This window comes from Geotrypetes seraphini, chromosome 9, assembly GCF_902459505.1.
Source record: "Geotrypetes seraphini chromosome 9, aGeoSer1.1, whole genome shotgun sequence".
Lineage (NCBI taxonomy): Eukaryota > Metazoa > Chordata > Amphibia > Gymnophiona > Dermophiidae > Geotrypetes > Geotrypetes seraphini.
The window spans coordinates 21,714,463-21,731,812 of NC_047092.1; the positions used below are offsets into that span (position 1 = coordinate 21,714,463).

Below are 17,350 nucleotides of genomic sequence, written 5' to 3' on the forward strand. Positions count from 1 at the left end.
AGATCTGATAACCTAAGACTTTCCTCTGCCAAATTTCATGCTGTCTGATCCATTAAGTCATGTTCATCCATATGTTCAGTAAATTAAATTAAACTAAAGCTTAACATTACATACCGGGTCATCAACCTAAGGAAGCTCGACTCGGTTTACAACAATGAAATAAAAACTAAAGAAAGTAAAAACAAAGTTTTCAAAAGAAATTAGTTTTCAAAATGTTTGGAAAATAGAAAAGTTTTTAGTAATTTACGGAAAGATTGGAAAGAACTGGGGATCCTCAGAATTAAGGGGAGTTCATTCCATAGTTGAGAAAGTTTAATAGCCAAAGACTGACCGAAGATCTTAACTCCTTTAATTCCTTTTCTAGAAGGAAGGGAGAGTTTGAATTGTTGGATGCCTCTTGCAAAGGAAAATCTGTAAGCATTCCATAATAAGGGAACGAGGGGAATAAAAATGCCATATAAAATTTGGAAAATAATTTTGGATTCCAGAATGTTCTCTACCATTTTGCCTGATACCAACATCGGATTTAACACTCCATTTCTGGCTACCATGAAGGTAGTACAGTGTTTTAGCTCCATATTAGGAATTAAAAAAAAAAAAAAAAATTACAATAAATTCAGGGTTCAAGTAAAAAAAAAAAACCAAACAAACCACACACACACAGATATGCTTTAGCCCAGGGGTGTCTAATGTCGGTCCTCGAGGGCCGCAATCCAGTTGGGTTTTCAGGATTTCCCCAATGAATATGTATGAGATCTATTAGCATACAATGAAAGCAGTGCATGCAAATAGATCTCATGCATATTCATTGGGGAAATCCTGAAAACCCGACTGGATTGCGGCCCTCGAGGACCGACATTGGACACCCCTGCTAGCCAGTCACAGATAAATGTGGGATGGTGGTTTATACCCAAGAGTAACATCTGTATAGCTTTAATTCCCAGCAAGTAAAATCACTGACTTTTCTTCAGTCCTCAAAGAAATGAGTAATGATGCAGAATGGCTTACACTCAAAAGCAAAAAAGTTGCTAAACACTTAGAACACAAACCGGTTATATACTTTTTTTTTGGGTGTGTGTGTGTGTGGGGGGGGGGTGTTTCTCCTACATATTTTTGCCAAAACATCTAGATCATCTCATGGAGAGGAGACAATAGACCCTCAGTTCACTGTACAATGTCACACCAGTTATTGTACCTGTACATGGCAAACAGTATCTCCCAAGCCAGGGAGGCTGCCCCAATCCACACTGTGGGTAGTGTTACAGTCTTTAGCCACTGAATGAACTCATGATAAGTGAAACCTGCAGGCAAAAGGGCAATTAAAACAGAATTGAGCAGCTTTGGACAGTTGGCACCTAATAGCCAACTAAATTTAAAAATTTCTCTTCCATAGCCTCACTAAAATAAAGTGCACAGGATGGATGTCAAAAAAACTTCAAATACCAAGTAGAATCAAGCATATTCAGCATAAAATACGTCAATACCAAGTATAGACAAGATTAACAGGCTAGCAACTTTTGTTTTTGTATAAAAACCCCCACGTCTACCCTGCCCCCCCCCCTTCTGTGGAAAAATTGGAAAGACAATACTCTAGGCCAGGGATGTCAAAGTCTCTCCTCGAGGGCCGCAATCCAGTCGGGTTTTCAGGATTTTCCCAATGAATATGCATGAGTTCTATTAGCATACAATGAAAGCAGTGCATGCAAATAGATCTCATGCATATTCATTGGGGCAATCCTGAAAACCCGACTGGATTGTGGCCCTTGAGGAGGGAATTTGACACCCCTGCTCTAGTCATTTAGGCGATATACAGGCTGAAAAACTAAACAACTGATAGTCACGATACAATCTTGAAAGCCATGTAATTTAGGGAAAAATAACAATATGGCCATACATGGCTTTGGTTAAGCTGCTTTGAACCAATTTCCCAATGCCTGCTGTAATGCTGTGCAGCATTTCTCCGCCATCCCAGGATCTCAAACTACCAGCCATTTCCACCCAAGTAGTGCACTTTTAATTTGCCAGTGTATATTACAAAGCAGGTATATGGCTTATGAAAAGGGATAGCTTACTTGGTTTGGATTCAATGAGTTGCTTCTCCCAGTTGATCTTTAGTCCAAAGCAATGCACACTCCAGTAAATCAGTAAACCATATACCACCAGCTCCAGCAAAACAGTGAGGACAGAGAGCAGAGTGCGATTCCAGGCTGCCAACAGAAAAAGAAAGGGATAATAGGATCAACATCAAAATCCACTACAATCAGCATTTAATTAACCATAACTCCCTGTCACAGCTTGCTCAGATATGGCATCTATATGATTAATCCATGGTCTGTAACTTGGCAGCTAAAATTTAATGCCAAGAAATGCAAGGTCATGCATTTGGGCTGCAAAAACCAGGAAGGAACAGTACAGTTTAGGGGGTGAAGAACTTTTGTGCATGACGGAAGAGCAGAACTTGGGTGTGATCGTATGTGATGATCCTAAGATTGCCAAAAAGGTTGAAAAGATGACAGCAAAAGCTAGAAGGATGCTAAGGTGCATAGGGAGATGTATGGCCAGTAGGAAAAAGGAAGTATTGATGTCCCTGCTGTATAAGACTCTGGTGAGACCTCATTTAGAACAGTGTTCTTCTACCATCGGTCCATGGACGGTGCCGGTCCACAGAAATCTCCTGCCGGTCCACAGGGCCAGCACATGCATCAGGCCCAAAACTGTGTTCTTGAACCGCCGGTCCACGGTACGATCGATGCGGCGTTATCTTCAAGCCAACTCCCTCTTCCTCACTGATTCAGTGCACAAAGCCACCGGCAGTGGCTCCTACGCATGTCCTGCGCCTGAACCGGAAGCCTTTTCTCTGACGCTGCAACGTCAGAGGGAAGGCTTCCAGATGAGGCACGGGACACGCAAGGAGCTGCGCACAGAGCTTTGTGTACTGCATCAGTGAGGAAGAGGGAGCCGGCCTGAAGATAACACCGGGGGCGGCATAAAATGGCCAGGCGGGAGCAAGCCAGAGGATAAGGCATAGCATGGAGGGAGGGAGACAACAAAGGAAGGGGGGAATGATTTTATTTTTGAATTTAGTGATTGAATTATGTCAATTTTGAGACTTTACATCTGCTGTTTAATTTTGTGGTTAACCATTGTGTGTTGTTAATAAGATTATATTGTGTATCTGTGATAAATGAATGGAAAAAATAGTGTTACAATTAGTACTATTATGGGGCAGGGTATGGGGTGACGATTGGGTAGAGTTGGGCAGGGTCTGGCCCACGACTTAGCCCAGTGTTCTTCAACCGCCGGTCCACGGACTGATGCCGGTCCACAGAATAATTCTTTTATTTCTGCCGGTCCATAGGTGTAAAAAGGTTGAAAAACACCGATTTAGAATAGTGTGTACAATTCTGTAGACCACACCTTCAAAAAGATCTAAAAAGGATGGAGTCGGTCCAAAGGAAGGCTACTAAAATGGTGCATGATCTTCGTCATAAGGCGTATGGGGACAGACTTAACGATCTCAATCTGTATGCTTTGGAGGAAAGGTGGGAGAGGGGAGATATGATAGAGAAGTTTAAATACCTATGTGGTGTAAATCTATTTCATTTGAAAGGAAGCCCTGAAATGTGACGGCATAGGATGAAGTTAAGAGATGATAGGCTCAGAAGTAATCTAAGGAAATACTTTTTTACAGATAGGGTGGTAGATGCGTCTCCCAGAAGAGGTGGTTGCGACAAAGACTGTGTCTGAATTCAAGAAGGCATGGGATAGGCATGTGGGATCTCTTAGAGAGAAGTAGAAATAATGGTTGCTGCGGATGGGCAGACTGGATGGGCCATTTGGCCTTTATCTGCCATCATGTTTCTATCAACAAAATTATATGTTCTCCAGTTCTTCTGAAAAGCTATTCCATCTTTCACTTCTCCTTCTAGAAGCTAACAGCTTACATAGAAAGATGACGGCAGAAAAGGGCTTGACTTCAGATATGCAGAGGCTTGAGTGACAGTTTAAAAAACCCCAACCCTTGAAAAGAGGAGACTCAGAGGAGACATGATAGAGACTTTCAAGATCATGAAGGGCATAGAGAGGGTGGAAAGGGACAGATTCTTCAGATTATTGGGAACCACAAGCACAAGGGGGCACTCAGAGAAGCTGAAAGGGGACAACTTTAGAACCAATGCTAGGAAGTTCTTTTTTACACAGAGGGTGGTGGACGCCTGGAATGCGCTTCCGGAGGTTGTGATAGGGCAGAGTACACTACGGGGGTTCAAGGAAGGATTGGATAAATTCCTGAACGATAGGGGGATTGAGGGATACAGATAGAGGTAGAGATAGGTTTTAGACAGAGTATGGATAGAAGGATAAAAGGGATTAGAGAAGGATAACATTACAGGTCATGGGCCTGATGGGCCGCCGCGGGTGCGGATTGCTGGGCACGATGGACCATGGGTCTGACCCAGCGGAGGCAACTTCTTAGTTCTTAACCCAAAACCAACCCAACAGGTCATATTTCTCAGAAGACTTCAAAGGCAAATCTTTGCAAGTATTGTACATTTTTGTGCAAAACTGGTTTAAGTAATAAGCCTCGTACAATAAACTTAAAAGGAACAAAACCTCCATAAAACAGGATAGTGTAAAAGTAGACCTGCCTTGCAGAACTTACAGCCTGAGGGTCTCTTCTTGCTGCGCCTAAGCCAGAAGCTGATATGCTCATCATCTAGCAGAGACATACACAGTGCGATAGTCAGAAGGTTGAAGAAGTTGTAATTTCCGGTTATAATAATCACTATTTGGAGCAGTACCTGTAAGCACAAAAGCATAAATAAATGGTTTGTATTCCAACGGACCTGCTAGACAAGAGACAGAATAAGTACATCTGAAACGCAAGACGTGGATTTTAAGTTGTATGCAACCGCGGTTTCTATCACTTGGAATGGTTGACTTGCTTGACTCGATTTGATCGTGATTGGCGTGTGTTTGTTATCTTTTACGCAGTTTGCTTTATACCTTAACCACCATGGACCCCTGACGAAGGCGTGCTACCCGAAACACGGACCGTGTCGGGTCCCTTGGTTGGCTATAAGGTTGTACATGTTACTGCATTTACTAATAAACAACGCCTGCATCTTGTACATTATCTGCAGTCTGTTCGTTGTTTTCTGCTTGCTGTTGTTTACTGCAGACTACGTTGGATTTTCTTTCTCCCTTTTGTAAAGAAGAGGTAGCACTGTAACAGAATAAGAATAGTTGGATGAGTTCATTGCTTCATGAGAGCGCGCCCAACATACCTGTGTATAAAAAGCAAAGAGCCGCAGGCGACGGATAGGGATGAAAAAGAGAGCTGGAACGCCGATCTCAATGACGTAAGTGATTACTACACTGATCTTCTGGAGCCAAACAGGGAGCTGGTGGGCAAACCAGGCAGTAGGTGTCGGAATACACTGAGTCTCATAATGATACGTCAAAGCTGGAAGACACAGGAGATGAAAGTGAGGGACTATTTCACAGGTTAATGACATTCGCCCTCACTTTGTAGTATGCTAAGGGCTAGAGTCGCTAACATGTTAATCCGCTGGGACCTAGTTACTAATGTACATTGAGCACATATTTGTAACTCTAGCTCTAAGTGTGAAAAGGTGAAGGAAGAGAAACAATACTGCAGAGTTCATGCTGGAAATGGAAACATTTCCCCTTTATCAATTCTGTATGTAATAAAACCTACTGCTGCATTTAATCCTTCAGTCTTTTACTGCTTGCTGCATGCAAATGAGACAAGTAGCCTCTGTTCCATTTCTTCTAACCAGGAATTCTTTCTGCCGAGATACAGCACTCCTCCAGTAATGTCCAATGCAATAACTTAGAAATATATGTTAAAGAACACTGTGTGCTAAATTAAGATTGGTGAGACAAGGAGAAGTGCCTTACTTGATAATTTTCTTTCCTTTAATTCAAACAGACATTGTGCAGCCTAAGCTATCCAGTATACTGAATGACCAAGAAGCAGTGTTAACATTATTTCTTTCTTATAATCAAAATAGTCGATGAAAAAGGAAGCAGCATACACTTAAGAGAAATACTTGATTCTACTTAGATTATTATTTTTTTTTTTTTAATTTCTTTATTCTTTTTCAAACTTACATCAAGTGCACAAAAAGAACAACATGAAATACTATCGTACAACACTTGAACATCATACATTATATTCTTAATATGTAAATTAATTAAAAACCCTCCCCCCTCCCATCTTTCTATACAATCATTAAAACTATCATTTCCTTCAAAATTTCAATTTTGCTACATCTTATCTTCCAATCTCCCCACCCCCCTATGTATATTATCAAAGAAAAATGATGCCTATTCACTACAAAAATCAACCATCGGTCTCCATATCTTTAAAATTTTTTTATAACTTCCTTTCTGTATTGCAATTGCTCTTTCCATCTTGTAAATATGACACAGGGAATTCCACCAAAACGTATAATTGAGATTACTATAATTTTTCCAGTTGTTAGTAATATGTTGCATAGCAACACCTGTCATTATCATCAAAAGCTTATTGTTATGTGCTGATAATTGACTTTTTTTCCTCATAGACATACCGAACAGAACAGTATCATATGATATTTCCACATGATTTTCCAATAAGCAATTTATTTGAGACCAAATTGAATTCCAAAAATTCCTAATGCAGGGGCAATAAAAAATTAGATGATCCAATGTCCCCACTTCTAGATTACAGTGCCAGCATCTATTAGATTTAGAGCTATCCAATTTTTGTAAACGAACTGGGGTCCAAAAAGCTCTATGTAATAAAAAGAACCAAGTTTGTCTCATAGATGCTGACACTGTACATCTCATTCTCCAAGACCAAATTCGTGGCCATTGAGAAGCAGAAATATTATGCTTAATCTCAATGCTCCAAATGTCTCTCAGACCAGTTTTTGGCTTTTTATTTAAAAATCCAGATAATAATTTATACCACTGTGTGGCTAGGTGTCCCATGAAATCAGCCTGGAAACATAGGAACTCCAAACTATATTGAGTATTAAGAGTTTTCCATTCAGGGAACCCCACCTGAATAGCCTGCTTCAGCTGCAACCATTTCAAACTTTGTGATTTATCAAGACCAAATCTAATTTGCAACTGTGAAAAGTCAAGCAGTTTACCATTTAAAATAACATCATTTAAAGTTCTTATGCCTGCTATAATCCAGTGTTTCCATAAGATTTGAGCTCCGCCAATTCGAATCTTGGAGTTTATCCATAAAGATTGATTTGTTGATTTGCTTATTGGAATAGATGTTAGATTACTAATGTATCTCAAAGTTTTCCATGTATCAATCAAAATTCTGTTCTGTTTATATCTTCTAGGCATTTTTATACTAACAACATGAACTAAATGTAAAGGAAACATAAGACGCCACTCCAAATATAACCAATCTGGAGCATTATCATAGAGTTCTGGGAGGATCCAATACATACCCTGGCTTAAAATATAGGCTTGATGGTACCTATAAAAGTTTGGAAATTTAACCCCTCCCTCCTCAATTGGCTTTTGTAGAGATACTAGAGCAATCCTAGGTCTTTTACCCAGCCAAACAAATTTCGTAAGAATACCATTAAGTTTTTTATAAAATGACCCCTGAAAAAATATTGGTATCATACTCATTTGGTAACAAACTACAGGCAGAATCATCATTTTAATTGTTTGCACTCTCCCCCACCATGAAAGATGTAACGGATTCCAATGCTCACATGTTATTTTTTTTAATAAAAGTTTTTCATTCTCTTTCAAAGTGTCTTCCAACGTCTTTTTTATCATTATACCTAAATATTTTAATCCCTCTTCTTTCCAGGTAAATGAAAAAGCATCAAATAAACCTTTAGTAAAATGTACATTAAGAGGAAGAATCTCAGACTTATTCCAATTGATTTTATATCCTGAAAATTTTCCAAATGTATCAATCAACTCCAATAAACATGGAATGGTAGATTCAGGATTCCTCAAATACAGCAATATGTCATCCGCATATGCTGAAACTTTATATTCTCTATCAGAAAAGAGAATACCCTGTATCCACCTTGCTTGTTGAATGGCCAATAACAAGGGTTCTAATACAATATCAAAAAGCAAAGGAGATAACGGACAACCCTGTCTAACCCCCCTCCGCAAAGTAAACCGATCAGAGAAACTATTATTAATGTACAATCTTGCAGAAGGGGAGCTATACAAAGCTTGAATCATTTGAATAAATCCCGGACCAATACCAAACCAACCAAGTGCTTGATACATAAAAGACCATTCAACTCTGTCAAACGCTTTTTCCGCATCTAAAGAAATGGAAAAAACCGGATCTGCAATTTCTTTAGATAAATTTAACATATGAAAAGCCAATCTAGTATTATCAGAGGAGTGTCTTTTTGCCACGAAACCAGTTTGATGCATATCAATGATAAAAGGGAGAGCCTTAGCTATTCGTAAAGCCAAAATCTTGGCCAAAAGTTTACCATCCACATTTATTAATGAAATGGGCCTGTAATTTGCAACCAAAGTAGGATCTCTATTTGGCTTTGGCAAAACAATTGTTACTGATTCCGCCATAGTACCTGTAATACATCCCTTAGACAATTGGGATTTAAATAAATTTAATAATTGAGGTAATAGAGAAACTTGAAATGATTTGTAAAATTCCACTGTAAATCCATCCCCACCTGGAGAGGATCCAACTCTAAGAGATTTCAATGCTGTTTCTAATTCTTTTAATGATATAGGCTCATCTAAACTCCTTTTTATATGATCTGGAACTTTTGGACCAATAATTAAATTTAAAAAATCTATACCATCCTTCTCTTTACCCTCATAAGATTCAGAAGTTCTTTATAAAACTTTAAAAATTTACTTAAAATGCTCTCAATTTGAGAATGCATCTCACCTTTCTCATCTTTAATTGCAATAACTTTTGTTCTTCTTTTCTTTGCTTTAAGGTAATTAGCCAATAACCTACCCGCCTTATTTGAATTTCCATAATACAAAGTTTGTTGATAAAAAAGGTCCTTCCTTATCAATTTTGACGCTAATTCATTATAATTACCTTTTGCTTTTAATAAATCTTGTAAAGTGTCATGTTCCCATTTATTTATCAATTTATCTTCCAAAACTTTAATTTCTCTTTCTAACTTAGAATATTGATTCTTAATTTGTTTCCTAATATAAGCAGAGTAAGAAATAATATTACCTCTTAAAGTAGCCTTAAAAGCATCCCAAATATTTTCCATTGAAATTTCGTCTGATAAATTATCTTGAAAATATTCATTAATTTTTAATTTTAATTCATCTAAAAATTTTGTATCAACAAGCAATGTGTTATCAAATCTCCAAATAGGTCTACTATACTCTTGCTGATCTATTTGAAGCTCAATCCATACACCCCCATGATCAGATATAATAATTGGGTCTATAGAAGCTTTTAACACTTGTTGAACTAAATGAGTTGAAACAAAAATATAATCAATTCTAGAAAAAGACTTATGAACTTGTGAACAAAAGGAAAATTCCCGATCATTAAAATGAAGAATACGCCATATATCTTTTAAATCACATGAATGTACCAAATTGTCTAACCCTAATGATTTTATATCTCTACAAGGTTTTTTATCTAATAATGGATCCATAACAGCATTAAAATCTCCAGCCACAACCAATTTGGAAGCAGCCAGTGGGAGTAACAATCTCTGTACTATCTTAAAGAATTCATTTTGATTCGAATTAGGGGCGTACAAATTAAACAAAGCCAGGGTATTATTTCCCATTCTCATCTCTACATGGACCCATCTTCCCTTTGGATCTGAACCTACCATTTTAAAATTAGCAGTACATTTCTTATTAATAAGAATAGCTACCCCTGCCTTTTTCCCATCAGCAGGAGCAAAAAAACAATGTTTCACCCAATTTTTTTGATTCTAATATAGACAAGTGAGTCTCTTGGATGTAATAAATATCCGCATTCTGCTTTTTTAAGAATGCTAATATTTTATTCCTTTTAACCTGATGGTTGAGTCCATTCACATTTAAAGAAAAAATTTTAAAGTTACTCATAACCTTTTTTATAAGAATAATCTAACAAAAATAAGTAAATCAAATTGTTCCACAGTTCCTGAATATGCATCATTTTCCAAAATTCTAATTTTTTATACAAAACCTTATACCTGTAACCCCAACCCTCCCTATCCCACCCTTATTCATCATTGAGAACTTGAAAACGCACATTTGATGGTAAGTTCTGAGATGTACCCCACAAGCTTAAACATTGCAAATAATTATATCAATATAATAAGCCAAAAAAGAATTGAGTGCATATATCATTCATTAATCAGTGATTATTACATATCCTTAAACAAGACATACAAATCATTACACTACATCTCATACATTTTAATTTCATTCAAATGAAATGACATATATATATTAGATTATTAAAGACTCATCTCTCAAATTAATTCTTCTTAAAACTACAAAGATAAGTTAAATTAATTAATTTCATTTGAAATAAGGAAACCTATTTCTTTCAATTAATTTCCTCCCTAATATAATACCATCTTTTGCATCTTATTTTAATTAACTAATATGTGTTATCTTCTTTTAAACTCTTACCACAAAATGATATCATCTTCCCATCCATAACATAGATTCCTCAATATAATGAACAGAATAATTATATAATACACATCTCTCAAAAAACAAAAAAAACAAATATGTTATCAGAATTCTCATCTAACTCTTCATAAAATGCTGTCCAAAGAACAAACACGCAGTGTTCTTAATATATTTCAAATTCTAATGCACTTGTAATACTTCCTTGTTTTCTGTGACCTGGAAGTAAAGAAGCAATCCTTGGACTAAACCATTATCTCATATAAACCCTAATGAGACTATAAATTAAAAATAAAACAAAAGAAAGCAAAGCAGCAAATGATACTAAAACAACTAAACACTTTCCATATCATTGTATTTTCCCCCACTTTTTCATCTCAAAAACTGAGAGATACTCAGAACATTCCCTGTTTGTTGCTGTAGTTCCATCTTATTTTTCACCGATCACTTGGGCTCTTCCAGCACTGCTGCAACATAGCATTATGAATTGCCAGGAACCATTCTCCAAGTAAGAAGCACAATGTAAAGTTTTTCTTTGTAGATTCCTAAGAATGTCCCTAAATAAATCCTCAGCGTTTTTATTAAAAACATGGCACACTCATACCATATGGCACTTTTAGAACAAGATGATATAATAGAATCTGCACAGAAAGAAATTCTCTAATTTACATATCTTCCTCCATCTTCTTTCCAAGTATTCCAAATATAATGTTAACTAATATAATGTTAACTAATATAATGTTCCTCAAGGCGCCCTTCTATCCCCCCTCCTATTCAACCTCTACATCAAACCCGTCATCGATATAGCGCAAAAATATAAAATCAAAATCCACTCTTATGCAGATGACATCCAGCTGCTCCTCCCCTTAGGCGAAAACCGACCATCCCAAATTGCTAACCTCGAACTCTGCCTCACTGACATGAAAACTTGGATGTCAAACAACAAGCTTCAACTTAACGCCTCCAAAACCGAACTCCTATGGATCAGAAACAAAAACACCAAATACCTACGACCTACACTAACATGGGATTCCTCTCTACTAACGGCAGCAGATCAAGTTCGCAGCCTGGGAGTAACCCTAGACGGACACCTATCCCTATCTAACCACATATCCCAAGTAGTCTCCACCTCCTTCTACTACCTCCGCCAACTGAAAAGGATCAAACCCTACATCTCCACACCAGACCTCGCCCAACTCCTATACGCATATGTCCTCTCCAGAATGGATTATTGTAACTCCCTATTTAATGGACTAACCAAAAATAATATCAAACGCCTCCAACGGGTCCAAAATGCAGCCATCCGCCTCCTACACAACCTCAACTACCACGATTCCATCTCCCCGGCACTCCATGCTGAACACTGGCTCCCAATTAGCCAACGCTGTACTTTCAAAGCCCTAGCAATTGCCCACAAGAGAATCTATTCCACCACCCCCTCCTACATAAAATCCAAGCTTCCCATCTACAACCCCACTCGCACCCTCCGCTCTAAGTCAGAGATACGCCTATGCACCCCCCCCCCCCCCCGGAAGATCCCTGCTCACAGAAACTGCCCACAAACGATCCTACAACCACTTCATTCCACACCTCTGGAACCAACTCCCCCCCCCAACTTAGACAACAGAACTCATTATTAACATTCCGTAAATCGGTAAAGACCTTCCTCTTCAACTAAACATCTCCTCTGTCTTCTCCCCCCCTCACGCCCCACCCCTCCACTCTCCTATCACCTTCCCGAACTCCACTATAACCCTCTCTTACTCTCTCCACTAACAAATTGTACCTAAACGCATATAACTTTCCTTAATCTAAACTACTGTATTTCCCCCTTCTCTCTTTCTGCTAAACTCTCCCTGTATTTAATTCTCTCCAAAATCTATAAATCCAATCACTAAACCTGTTGTACTACTTATATGTCTAGCTACTCCCCACTATGTATGTTCAATTGTAAACCGTTCTGAGCTACTGGGAGGATGGGATAAAAATCCAAATAAATAAATAAATAAATAAATAAATAATATTACTGCGTGTTTGAGGACAGTTAATTCAGTTGAATTCAAAAAGGATTCCATTTCTCCAAACATAAAATAAACATATCTTAACTTTATCTTTTTACTTCCTTTTTTCTTCTTTTCTTTTCAATCCTTCAAATAAAAAAGTACAAGTCCATCGGAACTTTTTATCTTCATCTTATGATATCATCAAATGCTCACAATCATCTAAAAAGTCTTTCAATTTGTCAGGACAATCAAAAATCATGGTTTTATTGGCATAGGTTACCCTCATTATAGCAGGGTATAATAAGCCAAACTTAGCTCCTAATTGCCTCATTTGTGGCCGTAAATCCAACATTTTTTCCTCTTATCAGCAGTGGCCTTAGCAAAATCTGAAACTATGTGAATTTTTGCGTCCTGACATTTTAAGTTCTTATTTTCCTTTGCAAGCTTTATGATTTCCTTCACCTGTTGGTGCCTTAACAGCTTAAAAATCAAAGGACGTGGTCTTAAATCCTTGCCAACTTTTCTAACAGGAATCCTGTGAGCTCTTTCAAACTCTAAAGGAAATTTTAATTTGAGTGGTAAAATCTTAGGAAGAAACTGTTCAAGAAAGGTGATGGCATTATTTTCAACACCTTCAGGGAGACCAATAATTCTCAAATTATTCCGTTTTTCCCTGTTAATAAGATCTTCCATTTCTTTAGAGAGAAATTCCACTTTTTCTTTATACATTTTACATTTCTTTAACTCAGCTTCATTTGCTGACATTCTTTTTTCCATCTGGTCCGTTTTTAGTTCAAATCTTTCCATTCTTGCTGTGAGACTTTTCATTTCTTCTTTCACCTCCTTCAGATTTTTAGCATTGTCAGAAACAATCTCAGTTATTAGTTTCAGTTGAGCAGAAATGTCACCATTATCCTCTTTTGGCAACGGCACTTTCGCAGGATCCAGCTTTGATCTTTTAGCACCTCCACCACTTGTGCTAGCTCCTTCATTCTTCATCTGTTTATTTGTAGCCATAACCAGACTTGAAATCACTCAAAATCACTAAAATAAAACTAAATTAGTGACTTATTATTTCCTTCAGAAAGCTTGTGATATCAGAGCTCACTCAGCACTCAACCATCCAGCTGCGCTTCCAAGCCACGCCCCTACTTGGATTATTTCAAGAAGCAAAGTACTTGGAATATTATGAGCCTAGACGGCTTCTCCACGGTAGAGAGCTGTGTGGGGACAGAAATCAAACCCGTCCCCGCCCATCCCCGGAAGTAGTTATTTCATTTCATTATGCTACAGAATTAGAGGCTCTGGTAGAGGCCAACTTACAAATAAGCAAAGATACTTTTTAAATTTGGAATTAATTGGGAAGAACACATAAACTTTGTAAATGAGTCTCTGCCAGAGCCTCTAATGTAAATATAAATACTCCAGCTGATGAGGACCTTCAAGCTATGTCAGCTGAAGACTTCCTCTGAAGGTGGCCAAAATTCCTTTTTACCAAGCTTGGCAAACAGCAGCAACAGCCGTAATCCACAGATGCTGGCACCTTGGTGTTTCAAGGATGCTGCCAGCGACTGTTCCACTTGGTAGAAAGGGGTTCTGGCCACTTTTGGAAGAGGTCCCTAGCTGGTGGTGCTTGAGGATCCCCACCAGCTACAGCAAAGGTCAGCAAATACTTCAACACTGGAGAAATAAAACCAGAAATGCATTTCTTTTTCTGTTGAACACAATACAAAAGACATCTGCTATATACATTTCCCAAAGCTAACATATTTCTGTCATTAAATTCCTTTTACCTTCGTTGTCAGGCGATTTATTTTTTCCCATCAAGTTGGTTCCATTTTCTCTTTTTTCTGCTTTCCTGTCTTCTGCAAATTCTTTAAACGGTTGCTGTCCATTGGTTCCTCTTACCATGGTCCAGCATTTCACTCTTCCCTCCCTTCCATTGTATAGCAGCCACACTCCCTTTTGTTTTGGATCAATCTACTTTTTTTCCCCTCCCCTGCACAGCATTTCTTCCTCTCTCCCCTCCACCCCCATGTGCAACGTGACTCCCTCTCTCTCACGGTCCACTCTCTCTCTAATTCCCTCCCTTCCTGTAAAGGGAATGGTAAAAGAGAGAGGGGTCCAGGGTGTATCTTTCCCATCCCCTCTACGGCCATATCCAACATTTCTTCCTCTCATTCCCCAGACCATGTGCTGAATCTTTTGCCCCTGCCCACCAGCCCCATGCCCAAACATTTCTCCTTTCATCCCTCTCTGCCACCCTGCCACATCTCTCCTTCCACCATGTCCAACGTCTCCCCTCTTGCATCCCTTTCAGTCTGTCCCACTGTTCCCTCTCCATCACCACATCCAACATTTCTCCCTCATATCTCCCATGCATCTCTAACTCACTCCTCTCCCACCACCACATCCAACAAGTCTCTCCCTCCCTATGCCCAAAAATTCTCCTCTTTCTTCCTTTCCCAAAGTGAACCATCTCTCTCTCCCTTTCACACACCCATATCCAACAAGTCTCCCTTTCTATTCCCTCCCCCACCTCAGCATCTTTCCTTCCCTCTTTCCTTCCTTCTGTCCCAAGTTCATGCCCCCTTCCTTCCTCCCTTCTTTGTCCCAAGTTTATGCTCCCCCTCCCTCCTTCCTTTGTCCCAAGTTCATGCTCCCCCTCCCTCTGTCCCAAGTTCATGCTCCCCCCTCCCTCCTTCCTTTGTCCCAAGTTCATGCTCCCCCTCCCTCCTTCCTTTGTCCCAAGTTCATATTCCCCCCTCCATCCTTCCTTTGTCCCAAGTTCATGTCTCTTCTCCCTCTTCCTTTCCCAACACGTTCCCCCTTTCCTGCAGGCATGTACTAAAGCCATCCAAGTAGGCATCTTTCTTCCTACTTTCCAGCCACACTTGCTTCTTCACAAAGTCGTACACTGCCCACGGCTGACCCGGAAGCCTTCCTTTTAACATCAGGCTGCACTTCGCTATAGGTAGCTAGGGAAGCAGCTATTGTAACAATCCCAACTGAGGGGACCAGTGAGAGAGAAGAAAGAGCCTTTGAGAAGTCTCATGTGTGCTCTAGCCTAAGGAACCACCTCTATGGTCGCCACCATTACACCAGACCTGCAGATAATGCCATGCTGTGGGAGCCAGTCTCTGGAGTAGCTCTGAAATCTGCTTCTGGAGATTCTGTCTGTGTGGCTCTGGAAGAAACATTTGGCCCAAAGCCTTGTTGAACAAGGCTCCCAGGTACTCCAGGCACTGAGTTGGTTCCAGTTGACTCTTCTTGAAGTTGACTATCCAGCTCAAACTCTGGAGGAGCTGCACCACTCTTGAAACCACCAGCTTGCCTTCCTCCTTGGATGGAGCTCTGAATAGCCAATCGGCCAAATATGGGTGCACCTGAATCCCAGCTTTCTGGAGGTATGCTGCTACCACCACCACCACGGTAAAGGTGCGAGGTACTGTGGCCAGGCCAAGGGGAGAGCTGAGAACTGAAAATGCTCCAGCATATGAAATCGCCAAGTACCTCCTGTGGGCCAGGAAAATGGAAATATGAAGATAGACCTCCGTCAGATCGAGGGAGGCAAGAAATTCCCCTGAAGCCTCTGCCGCTATGACCAACCAAATGGTCTCCATGCAGAAGTGCAGTATCGTCGGAGCCGCATTGACCGACTTGAGGTCTAGAATCTTTTTGTGGTTGTCCAAGCCTTTCTTTGGCATGATAAAGTATATGAAGTATCTGCCCAAGCCCAAGTCTGTGTCCACAACCGGCTCTTTGGCCCGAATAGCCAGTAGCCTTTTCACCGTAACCTGAACTTTGAGGGCTCTCTGGCCGAACGCATTACAAAACAGTCTGGCAGGGGGGGGGGGGCAAAGAACTTGATTTTGTACCTCCTGAATTATGTCTAGAGTCCAGTGGTCTGTGCTGATCTGAGACCAGACCACCCAAAAAGCCGACAACCTGCTCCCTATCTGGGTAAGCTCAGCCTCTGGCCTGACATTATTGTGCCTTCTCAGTGGCTGGTGAAAGGTGACAGTCCGAGGCTTGCTGTCATCTGTCCCCACTGAATCTCTGACATGATCCCTGAAAGGGTCTTTGGGATATGGATGCTCTTCGGCCGGCCATCCAGCACAAACTTGGCATGATATAGAAATAAAGACCTAATGAGTCCATTCCAGTCGATTTTGAGCAAAACTGAGGGGTTTTGAGGCAGATAGAGGAAAAGAAAATCCAAGATGGCTGCAGCAAGAAAAACTACGCCAAAAACAGCCCGTGGAGACCTCCCTTGAAAGAAAAATAAAAATAAAAATAAAAATCACAGGGAAAAGGGTTTTGGAGGTGGAGAACCTGAGTTCTAGGGTCAGAAACCATAAAATTCAACTTTTTAAAGGACCCCCCCCCACACCTGATTTTCCCCATAGGCTTCAATAGTCTGTGCCTGCCTGCTTCAGCACAGGATTTCAGCTGGAATCAAAGGAAGAAGAAATCTGCCTCACAGATTCACTAGATGAGCCTGGTCTTCTGGCTGTCAGTTGGACTGAACCTGAACCCCCAGAAAACAGTGCTTTGAAAGGGGGGGGGGGGAATACCACATACTGTTAGCCCTGGCTGAGCTGGGAATGAGCCCACACAACTTGTGCTCAAGCTCCTGACTAAATCAGGGATGCGAATAGCTATGTAGCGGACGGGCCCTGAGCTCTAAAATATTCCAT

The 17,350-nt window shown here is 39.9% G+C and overlaps 1 protein-coding gene across 2 annotated transcripts in view; it reads right to left on the bottom strand.

Annotated features, from left to right (window-relative positions):
• The window catches only part of LMF2 (lipase maturation factor 2), a 60,900-nt gene that overhangs the window by 11,786 nt on the left and 31,764 nt on the right, over window positions 1-17,350 (bottom strand). For both annotated transcript variants that reach the window (XM_033958144.1, XM_033958143.1), the window contains exons 5-8: window positions 5,286-5,464; window positions 4,661-4,799; window positions 2,073-2,207; window positions 1,196-1,301 (exon numbers count right to left, since the gene is read on the bottom strand). In XM_033958144.1, the coding sequence (XP_033814035.1) occupies window positions 1,196-1,301; window positions 2,073-2,207; window positions 4,661-4,799; window positions 5,286-5,464 (559 nt within the window). The remainder of the gene's footprint in view (window positions 1-1,195; window positions 1,302-2,072; window positions 2,208-4,660; window positions 4,800-5,285; window positions 5,465-17,350) is intronic.